This window comes from Sphaeramia orbicularis, chromosome 22, assembly GCF_902148855.1.
Source record: "Sphaeramia orbicularis chromosome 22, fSphaOr1.1, whole genome shotgun sequence".
Lineage (NCBI taxonomy): Eukaryota > Metazoa > Chordata > Actinopteri > Kurtiformes > Apogonidae > Sphaeramia > Sphaeramia orbicularis.
In genome coordinates, this window is record NC_043978.1 from 30,604,583 (window position 1) to 30,616,227 (window position 11,645).

At 42.0% G+C, this 11,645-nt stretch overlaps 1 protein-coding gene across 1 annotated transcript; it reads left to right on the forward strand.

Annotated features, from left to right (window-relative positions):
- Positions 1-1,015: 1,015 nt before the first annotated feature.
- bmp4 (bone morphogenetic protein 4) lies at positions 1,016-11,275 on the forward strand. Its single transcript, XM_030127546.1, has 4 exons — positions 1,016-1,315; positions 5,854-5,976; positions 6,617-6,981; positions 10,308-11,275. The coding sequence occupies exons 3-4, from the start codon at positions 6,624-6,626 to the stop codon at positions 11,150-11,152; spliced, it is 1,203 nt and encodes a 400-aa protein (XP_029983406.1). The 5' UTR covers positions 1,016-1,315; positions 5,854-5,976; positions 6,617-6,623; the 3' UTR covers positions 11,153-11,275.
- The last annotated feature ends 370 nt before the right edge of the window (positions 11,276-11,645 follow it).

Genomic DNA, 11,645 nt, shown 5'->3' on the forward strand with positions numbered 1-11,645 from the left:
TATATATATATATATATATATATATATGTATATATACCAAATACGCCATTATTTCAACATTACGGTCTTGCAATTTTAACGGTACTGCATTGTATTTCAATTTACAGTTTTATTTTGGAAAAACAGAAATACATAATTTCTACATACAAATCTGGTTTTGTTCACATACTCTCCTTTAAGAACTACAGCTATATTTGATTTAATCGATAACACAATTTTTTTTTCAGATAAACAACTTTGCATTGTATTGTCACTTAGTTTTTTTATGTTGCAATTTTACAGCTTTTTGGTGTTAATTCTACAGTCATTTTTTTACAGTGTACTTGTTAAATGAAAAGTTCTATTAATGTTGAAAAGTTCTATAAATAAAGTAAAAAAAAAAATAAATAAAATCATTGTTTCTAGGTTATTGTGATCGTATTTGACTGGTCTGACTCACTTGAGATGGAATTGTTTTGTATGTGGCCCCTTCATTTTGACACCCTTGATTGTTAATATCTTAAGTGTAATATTTGCATTTCACAAACTCACACCACGGGCCGGAATTGACCGTTTGACAGGCCGGTTTCTGGCCCACGGGCCTTATATTTAACACCCCTGGTTTTGACTATTCTTCTATCAGTTGTTTTTCATAGCAGGTACAAGCTTTTTTTTGTCTTCTTTTAATTAGGGACCCATGATGTTACCATGCAGCATGACAACAGTGACCCGTCTGGACCCCAGCATTCACATGTAGATGGACACTATTGATCATTACAGCCGTGGGCTGTTATTCACAGTCAACTACAAAGTTTCACAGAATGAAAATAGTGCGCGCAATGAGTTCTTTCTTTATTTAAAATAGCGGAGGACAGAAGAGGGGGTGGGGGGGTTATCCAAGGTGTTTGAGACAGATGAGGGAGGTGGGGGTCAGGAAAGGAGGAGGAGGAGGAGGAGGAGGAGGAGGAGAAGGAGGAGGAAGGGAGGGTAAATTGGGCGGACACATAAAAACTGCAAGGGGCCATAGATGCTGGATCATTTGGAAAAGTCTGTCCGTCCTCTGCGCACCGCCCGCTTTCCCTCACCAACTGTACTGGAGACAAAAAAAAAAGGAAGCCCCGCTGTAGAGACTCCGAACACCGGCCTTCTCTCCGACTCATCCGTGTCCCCTTGTCTTTCCTAGAGGTGTCTTTAAGGGATTAATGAGACTCAAACGCACCAGACCTCTCCTTTAAGGCTCGTCTCTGTGCGTTTTTTCGTCTTTACGCCTGGACTGCCATCGCACCTTCCCTTTCATATTCATTTTCATTCGTGGATACCTGTACCTCTACTGATGGTAAGCGCTCACCCACGGACACTGACACGTTTTTACGCATGAACACAAACTGATATTAACAGTGACTTAGTGAGAATTTAAAAAAAAAAAAAAAAAAGCTGTGGAGTTGGATGAGTGGGTGACTGGTGGTGTTGGTGCGCGTTTGACAGACCTCGATAGGGGAGACTTGTACAGTATTCCCGGTAGAAGTAAGAAGTGAATACAGGAAAGTTATCCATTAAAAATCACTTTGAATAACCGGAATGGAATACGATCTGAAATGGAGTGAATTTAAGGTGGATTTTGGAGCGAAAAGTCTGGCATTTGCGCTACAAGCTCGTAGCAGGTAACATCTTTTTGTGAGAGTTAAACATTGACAAACCTAACATTGGAAGTCATTTCCAAGTAAAATACCCATCTTTTATAAACAAAATATTACTAAAATTAAAATATTTCTGCGTATTTTTTTACTTTATTCCCAACTTCTGCGCACATTTTGCCTGATTGGACACCTGCGTCTGCGTTATTTCATTCCGGTGTGCGACATCTCTTTAGAATCCCTTTCACAATCTGTAAACATAAATAGAATTTTCTTCGATATGTCAGTGTTTATTATTAATTTCTCCTTAACGTGTATGTCTTCTTGAATGACTGTCGCGAAACTGGGCCAAGGGGAAACATTGCGCAAAAACGCACGCATTAAAAAAAAAAGTACACAACAACTCCAGCTGCTGTGAAACAGGCTTAATAATCCTAGAACAAGATTGGAAATATAGTTTATTCTTGTGTCTGTTTGTATGAATTAAAAAGTGAAACTGTGTCAATTAAGACGGCAACGCTGCAACAGGGAAAAAAAACAAAAAACAAAAAACATTTGCGGCCTGCGGGCGCATGGCGTCCTTGGCACACACTCCATTAGTTTTCTACTGAGATTTTTCTGTCACTGTGCAGGTAAACGAACTCGATTGCAATTGTTTATTTGTTAGTTTATGTTTACGTTAGAAGCACAAAATAAAAATAAGAGCAGCAGGTTCACACATTGTCAACGTGGGAGTCAGATATAAAACAAAACAAAACATTGTAAACTTTCTGTTGATGTTTTCCGTGATTTATATTGGCATCATTGAACGCATCAGGAAATTAGGGGAGAGCTCATGACAAACAGTAGGTAAAAACTGAACTGGAATGATGGACAAACAAATAATCTGTAAAATAAGTCACTGATTCTGTGTTGTTTTGCCTTGTCAACCCAAACCATTAACCTGCTTTCAGTGATCTCATTGACTGTGAATGTTGTTCCTGCTGAGTTGCACTGCCACCATTCTCCAGTCCATAAGAAACAACATTACACTGAGTTTTATGGGTATCCTCAGTTATTTTGTAAACTTAATTCACCTTCAGGTTGGAGCTGCTGATAGAATCTCAGACTATTATCATTTAGTTTCTTAAAGGATAGTAGAGTTGGACTTGTTTGCCTCTTGCAGGTTGCAACATCAAGATCTAAATTAAGTGTATTGGCCACAAAACATTTAAAATGTACCATATTTACCACCGGTATAGATATGTTCTTAAACTGATTTCTAAAATGAGACTTTCAGGCCAGAGATTTGGCTGTTGGCTGTAACCTGCCACCCTCCTCCTCCTCCTCCTCCTCCTCTTCCTCCTCCTCCTCCTCTTCTTCTTCCCTCCCTTCACTTTGCTTCATCCTGTCTTCCCTCCCACCATCACTGTCAAATTCCTCAGGAAACACATCTGAAGAGCCATGTGCATAGTCTGATCACATTATCTCTGGTCAGAGAGAGAGAGAGAGAGAGAGAGAGAGAGAGAGAGAGAGAGAGAGAGAGAGAGAGAGGGGAGGCCAAGGGGGATCCAGCAAAAGCCAAGGCCAGTTAGTGACTGCTCAGGCCTAATTGCAGCCCCGGGTCTGCATTTGTTGCGAAATATGTCTCTGTCAGTTGAGTCTAGTGAAAACATTTTATGAGCTACACATTTTGATTTTTCTCCATTTAGAGTACTCCAGATGGTTGTTAATGTGGTGAAAATCTATGAAAAAATGATGGATTTATGCATTTAAATAGCAGTGTTTTGCTTCTTCCTTTTTTTTTTTTTTTTTTATTAATAAATCACAACTGGTGAGAACAGTCCAAGCATGACTGCAATGACTTTTTCCAAAGATGAAAGTTACTCCCAGTCTGTCTTACATCTTCTTTCATCATCATCGCACCACTTTGAGTGTGTGTCTGTTTTAGCCTGCAGCTTTGTCAGTGGCTGGTTACAGTTACAAGATGTTCTGTATGGTCAGTGTTTTTGAGTGCTATGAATCCCTGTAATCATGGGAGAGGCCCTCTCTGTACAATGAACGTTTGTTGTCAGAGATGTGCACACACACACTCAGACATTCACACACACTCGCACACACACAGACACACACGTTATCCCCCCCACCCCATGGGTAATAGAGCTGATCATGTTCTGAACCCTCCTCTCTTTGCCACAGTTCTCACGAACATGCAAGCGGTGGCACTCATGCGCACGAACAGACACAAACATGCTCTCACGCACACGCCTTGCCACCGTTTAGCTCATGGACACACACACACACTTATACACACATGGCACATCGACCTCTCTCTTCTTCGCACACACTGGATCTAGTGTCATGACCGAGAAAGAGGGGGTCAAACGGAGGTCAGAGTCTAATACTGTTAGGGGAAAAAGATCCTTGATTGCGTGTACGGTGAGCCACGCAGGGGCCGAGATCGCCACGCAGATACCGACTCAGACAGTTATGTTCTTTCGCAGAAAAACTGTACGTTACAGTACACACACACTCACACACTGCGTTCCTGTTAATTTGCATCCTCTGTCTGTAGTAATGCTTGGGTTCTCTCCAGTGGAACAGGCTCCAAATGATGACCCAAGAGTTGTGCAGCTGAAATGTCTGCTCTGGGCTGATGATGTTGTGGTCACTCTGTCAAAAAAGAAAAAAAAAAAAACATGCAATTTTATTAGAGTGATTCAGCTCTATTTACCACACTTGAATGGTTGAATTGTTAGAGACACGCTGCTGTGCTTGTTAAATGTTACAGTTAAAGGAAAAAAGATGTTTCCTTGGATATTAACTACAGAAGCTACGTTTAAGACCTCCTAACGTAAGCAACGATGTTCAGGCCTCTCTGCATGAAAATTGAGCAAAATAGCAGACTTTGTGGTCGGTTTTGAGAACAGTTTCAAGAGGCTTTTTTTTGTATGGTGCAAAATTTGGTGTATCTAATTGAAATCTAATACAGGGCTTATTTTGGAATTTTTCTTTCGGGCCAGTGTTGAGCAATTTCAGAAACATCAACTCTTCACTGTTGTAACCGCATCACCATTCAATGAAAACTCACTTCTTTGTGAACTTGTCATCACTAAGGTCTGTAATTGACACAGACGGAAAATGGACGTGATTGGTTTCACTCTCTAAGGGTGAGTTTGTACAATTAGTGGCTGGAAATGGCAAAAACAGGTAAAAGTTTCATATCCAACCCAAAATGGAGCACTTCCTGTTGAGCGTATGGGTCCAAGAGGCTTTTTTTTTTGTAACTATGGCAACAAAATATGGCACATTTAGGCAAATCTTAATGTTTTCAGTGTATAGGATAAGCAAACCTAGGCCCAAGTTTTTGTTTTTTTTTTGTCTCTGCCAGTGCTGTTTTTGAGTTTAACCCCTCAAAATGTGATTAAATTGTTCGTAGAATATTCCCTACAGGTATTGGAACATGATCACATCTTTTGATCTTGTGGTTACATCAACCTTCAAGGCCAGCTCGGCTCAAAAACACACTCCAGCGCTTAACGTCTGACTCTTGTGGCGGACTGGAAGCTGTCCTACTGATGACAGTGGTGTTAAAGAGCGCAAGGCCTGTCATCAGCGTCACTACAACCTGTGTGATCCCTCAAGTGCCGAGGGGGTTACTAAGAGATGAAGCCCCCCCCCCCCCCCCCCCCCCCCCTTTTGAGATGTTGAAGTTCCTTGTCTGAAATGGATGATCTCAGTTTTGCTCAGAGGGATAAAGGTTGAGCAAGTTCACTTGGAGACAAGTTCCTGTTAAGCAAACAACCCACTTGTTTTGGATATAGATTTTAGCACTCCTGATCAAAGTGGTGTTATCAGCTCTGTGATGTGTGTGTGTGTGTGTGTGAACATGAGAGGAGGGTTACAGCCTTTTTTCCAGCTGCAGTTGACACATAACTAATGGTTTTTACTCTTTGATTTTTGTGCTCATTTCTATATTGATGTTGGGTTTATTTTGTCTGAGGTGAGTGTACTGCATTAGGGATCTGCTGTCTGTGTTGTGCCACATACCTCCTTACATTCCAGTTACAGTAAATAGCTAGCTTAACCCATGAGCCAAAATGATAAGCCTTAAAGAGACACTCTCTCACACGTATACACAAGCTGACACAGATATACACACATTCCCTCCACTACTCTTAAAGTAAATAACAACCTCAAGTGTTTGTTCAGTGTATAATCCTACTGGGTCTTTTTTTTTTTTTTTATCTGTATCTTTCAGGAACAGGGTCACTCCAACGTTCTCCTGCAGCCTCCCAACACCACCTAACATTTCCTGGAAGAACGTGTCCATTGCCCGCTCCCAACAAACATGGACTGTTTTCCCATGCTTTATTTTCTGTCGGTAAGTAAATAGACCGTGGCATTTCAATTTGCGGCATGTGACACATGGCGGCATCTTGCGATTTTTTTCCTCCCTCTCCTACTCCCTGCCGAGACGCTGATTTATGCAGCATTCATGCAGATTTGAGCCCGAAGCTTCTCTAGTGGGTTGGGTGAAGCACTTGTACGTGTTTTTAGTGGCTTTGCGGAGGGACCAGATCGAGTTAAAAATTCGCTCTGACCCCAGGGCCGCGTCCTTTATTTGTGTAATCATAGTTGAGAAGGGAGGCAGAGAGGGAAGGAGGGAGGGGGAGGATAGGAATGGCCCTCAGATTCCATTCAGAAAAGTCAGGTACTTGAAGCAGCTGTTTACCTTAAGAGGATGTCGCCAGAGATAAACTACAAGTGGTCAGGTACCGCTATGTCATAAACAAGCCACACTGAGCTATTACAACCAATTAGAGCATGTCCTTATTCTGTACATTTAGAGAAAACAACTGGTAAAACACATGACAAAAGGTCAAACGCTGACCTTTCGTAATTTAGTTAAACTCCAGGAGGCTTTGATTTAAGTTTCAGGAAACAAATCATCAATTTCAATCTTCCCCCGTCACTGCTGTTATAATATTTTATTCCTTTATACCATCTGCTGCTCCCTTCAGAGACATCATGATTCCTGGTAATCGAATGCTGATGGTCATTTTAATATGCCAAGTCCTGCTGGGAGAAAGCAACCATGCTAGTCTGATACCTGAAGAAGGGAAAAAGAAAGTTCCGGGCCTACAGGGTCGTTCGGCCGCTCAGAGCCATGAACTGCTGCGCGACTTTGAGGCCACGCTGCTGCACATGTTCGGCCTCAAGAGGCGGCCGAGGCCCAGCCGATCGGCCACCATACCTCGCTACCTGCTGGACCTCTATCGGCTGCAGTCAGGGGAGGCTGAGGAGGCCGGAGGGCATGACATTGCTTTCGAGTATCCGGAGAGGTCGACGAGCCGAGCCAACACTGTGAGGGGCTTCCACCATGAAGGTAAGCAAAGAAAAGTAAAGGATAAAAATGTGTAAAATGAAGCAAAAAGGAGTCTTAAGGCACAGAAGTGAATTAGCATTTTGGTTTCATACATGATCTAAGCACTGTGGTTAACTAAATCTTAAAATGTAAGTTCTTTTACAATGCCCCAGTTGTGTCTTAGGTTCACACAATATAAGAAGAATCTGCGACAGGTTCAGTATTTCTAAAAAGATGTGACTTGTTAAAAATAAACCAGCTAATTTTGCAGTTGCCACCAAACAGGCACATATTAATTTGAGATTAGCTGACGACGATCTGGGACTTCATCCGAAACGCCAAATGTTTGGAAGTTGTTAATGAGATACAGAGTTTATTAGGGACATGAAACTCATCCACTGTCTCGTCTGCCTTTACAGTCTTTTCATTATGATCTTGCAAGCGATTCAGTCTTTTCTGCTTTTGCAATTATTTGTACTACTGTAAGCATTTGAAATCAAATTATATTTTGGAAGCTTAGTTTTAGTAATTAGACTTGTGCTCCAAAACCATACATGTGGTTTTAGTTTTAGAAGATCATCTTGCTGAAAGAAATGTTTAAGTATCATAAACTTTCATCGCTCATTTTCTGCAATAAACCAAAAGCCAGTGGAAAAATATAACTGGATTTTTGTTGATTAAACTGGGACACTGTTAACCTCTGGGTCTGGCCTACAAAAATATGTTGTCCTTGTAGAACTCTGTTGGCATCATCTAGTAGAAAGGAAACACAGAGATGGAAACAATACACAGAAATATTCTGCAGTAATCAGTGCTGTTCTCAAATGGCATGTCAATAATTGTAGTAGTAACGCATTTCATTTTGCATGGGTGAGGACTGCTAAAAACATTTCCTACATCCCTTGAAACATGATTGTAAGGCCGCTCCACCCATCTCACCATAACCAAGGAATCTAAGGATGTGGTCACCAAACACTGTCGAAAGAGGGGCAAAAAAAATTCTGCTAGACAAGCTCTCAAGAGCCTCATTTGACAAAACCCTGCATGTTTGGTTAGCAGCTGAAGGAAAAGCATACCTTCATATTACTGACTTACACTTCTCACCCCACCCAACAGAACACGGCTTAAAAAAGCCATAGTCTCCTTGGCCTGGAATTGCGCTCCTTTCTTATGTCTCTCGGTTTTATATGGAGGGTTCTTTTAGAAGGACCTTCCTCAACGTGCAATTATCTTTAATTCTACTCTGCAGCCTTCTAAATAAAGCCCCTACTGCCAACAATGTGGGTGCTCGGAGCAGACGATGCAGCAGCTCTCTGGAGAGATGGAAAAACAGTCTCAGAGGCTGGTGCGATAGAAGGACTGGGGGAGCAACGAAGGTTTTTTTTTTTTTTTGCTGAATCTGAGCGGTAGAAACCCCAGTTAGCCTTTAGTTTGACTGATCGACTAAACATATTGGAGGAATGTTTTTCTGAATTGGCACGGAGAGAAGGTCAGCTCGTTGTTGCGGAGTTAGCAAGCGAGGAAGCGATCAAGTATCGTGGTGAACTGAGAAAACTGGGGAGCTTTAGGGCTAGAGAACATGTCCGCCCTCAGGGGGAGGAGTGAGGAAGGAGGGATGAGTCAGCCTTAATGGGGCTTGTCAAACACACTGCTAGTGGTAGCATACGCCAATACACACTCGAACGGGGCAGAGTACCAAGGCTAGTCAGGAAGAAAGACACCGCCGCTGGAGGAGGAACTTCTGCCTGTGATGCAATGTGTGTGTGTGGATGTGTTTCTGCTGCAGTCTACAGGCATTTATCCTCCTTCTCCTTCGCTAAACTATGCTAATAATATGTTCCGAAGCCTTTTAAGTAGGAGTGCTCGCTTTCATGTAAGCACCATTGTGCCATAGTGTGATTCAGTTGACTGATTTATTCAAAACACAGCGAGGTACTACAGACCGTAACAGATGGACAGTTAAGTGAGGAGAAATGTTGCAAGGTAAATCATGCAGCCATCCATCTTGTTTAAAAAAAAAAAAAAAAAAAAAAAAGCAGTTCCTGTTTTCAAAGGCAGGTGAAGTCCCTTCGCTTTTCATTTATTCTAACTCCCATTTGTGCATTAAAGTGCAAAGCAGACAGCGCAAACTTCATAAGACGGCATTAGCGCGCACATTAAAATCTTGAACAAACCTCTGAGAATTTAAAAACACACAATCCCCTCATAAGACCCCCTTTCCCATGGGCTTCAGATAAATGAGATTCTACTGTACTGTCTGACTCCTTAATGATTATTCATGATGAAAATGATAAATGTCTTAAGTGAACAAACTGCAGAGCTAATCAAAAACACAGCAGGTTTTAATAATGAGAACCACCTGGGTAAGATTAGGGCCTGGGTGTGAAATAACAGGGGTGGATTGAGCAGGAAAATAGTAGACACAACATTCCTTTCCCCAACAATGGTGATCTTGCCAGAAATCTGCAGACTGAGCGTGGAACAGGGAGCCTCCACTGTGTTTATACTGTAGCTGTGGTACGTTAATCACCACCCTCCTTGTAATGCATGTTTCAGCAAAGGGCTGCGAAAAAAGTCAATGAGAGAAGTGCGGGATAATCCTTAAAGATAGATAAGGAAGTGTGGATGATGTATATTTATATTCCTCAATACCCCAAAGGCTTTGAAAAGTGTCCATGTACTGTAAAATCTTTCGTGTCAATTAAGCCGTGTTATACAGTGTGTTTATGTGGTTTGCACAGTTTAAAGGAGATAACATACCAGTCTTTCATAAAAAAATCAGTAGAGGTGTATTTTTGAAGGATTGGTAACATCCAATATGTACCCAGGCAAAATTTACACTTGGACTGTGCTTTAGCCACATGTTACATGCAGAAAGTAGAAGATATCCCCTCTCATTTTACAGTTCTTATGTTATAACCCTGAAACTAGCCCCGCAAACTCCAACTCAATGTCATGGACTTTAACTTTGGCTTGGGGTTACATTTGTACCAAATTTTGAATTAATGTTCTTTAGTCTGTGTTTTAGCTACATGTAAACACTCAAAATAAAAAAATCTTGCCTTTAAAGGGAAGTTGGTCTTATAACCCAAAAGTGTGGCTGGTAAAAGGTTATTGTTGTTGTTGTAGTAATTTATTTGTCTATTTAACAGAACACAATATGAACATACATACAGTTTGGAATTCTGTATTAAACATGGGTGAAAAGGCGTAGGCTGAACAAACAGTTTATTTATGCCTACCCTACTTACAAAAAGGAAAGTTGCAGAAACAAAACAAGACAACAAGATGGTGCAGTTTTGTCAGCAAACATCTTCAATTTTTCATCTCTGGTTTTTAATTTTCAGAGCACATGGAGAGGGTACATGAGCTGGACGATGGAGAGACCACGCCCCTTCGCTTCCTGTTCAACCTCAGCAGCATTCCAGAGGACGAGCTGCTCTCTTCTGCCGAACTGAGGCTGTACCGTCAGCAGATAGAAGAGGCCGTCACCGACGACCCGGGCCTTCACCGGATAAACGTGTACGAGGTACTGAAACCCCCGCGGCCCGGGCAGCAGCTCATCACGCAGCTCCTGGATACGCGGCTAGTGCGCCACAACACGTCCCGCTGGGAAAGCTTTGATGTCAGCCCGGCCGTGCTGCGTTGGACACGCGAGCGCCTCCCCAACTACGGGCTGGCGGTGGAGGTTCTGCAGCTCAATCAGGCGCCACGTCATCAGGGCAAACACGTCCGCATCAGTCGCTCGCTTCACCAGGACCCCAGCGAGGACTGGGAGCAGCTACGGCCCCTCCTGGTTACCTTTGGCCACGATGGGAAGGGTCACCCTCTGACCCGCCGGACCAAGCGCAGCCCCAAGCAACGGGGCCGCAAGCGCAACCGCAACTGCCGGCGTCACGCGCTGTATGTGGACTTCAGCGACGTAGGCTGGAATGACTGGATAGTGGCCCCCCCTGGTTACCAGGCCTATTACTGCCACGGGGAATGTCCTTTCCCTCTGGCCGATCATCTGAACTCTACCAACCACGCCATTGTTCAGACACTGGTGAACTCTGTGAACAACAACATTCCCAAGGCTTGCTGCGTGCCAACAGAGCTCAGCGCAATCTCTATGCTCTACCTAGATGAACACGACAAGGTGGTCCTAAAAAACTACCAGGAAATGGTAGTGGAGGGCTGCGGCTGCCGCTAACACAAAAAACTAACCTGGACTTGGACTGGTGACTTGGAAAAAAAAAAAAAAAAGAAAAAAAAAGAAGAAAAAAATCTAACAAAAAAACAAGAAGCAACATGGACGCTAAAACACATCAGAAGGTCTTTACTCCCAAAAATGTTCACTTGGACCCTTATTTATAACTTTTATGTTGAGGTGTATGTTTGTCTCACTTTTGTTTGTTTCTTTGACAATATGATCATATATTTTGACAAAATATATATATTTATATCTACATATTAAAAATAAATTGAGTCCTTATTTTAAACATAAAAAGCTGTACAACTTTTCATAATGTACATTAGATTGTATAAGTTTTTTTATTGAGAAAATAGTAAAAACAATCTAAAAAGTAAACTTTATTTACTCGTAATATTTATTGCTTTCATATTCTATACATTTTGAAAAAATAAAAGTGTGATGGCTTCCAATAATACATTCAAGCAAACCACAAGATGCACCCATTGTGTAC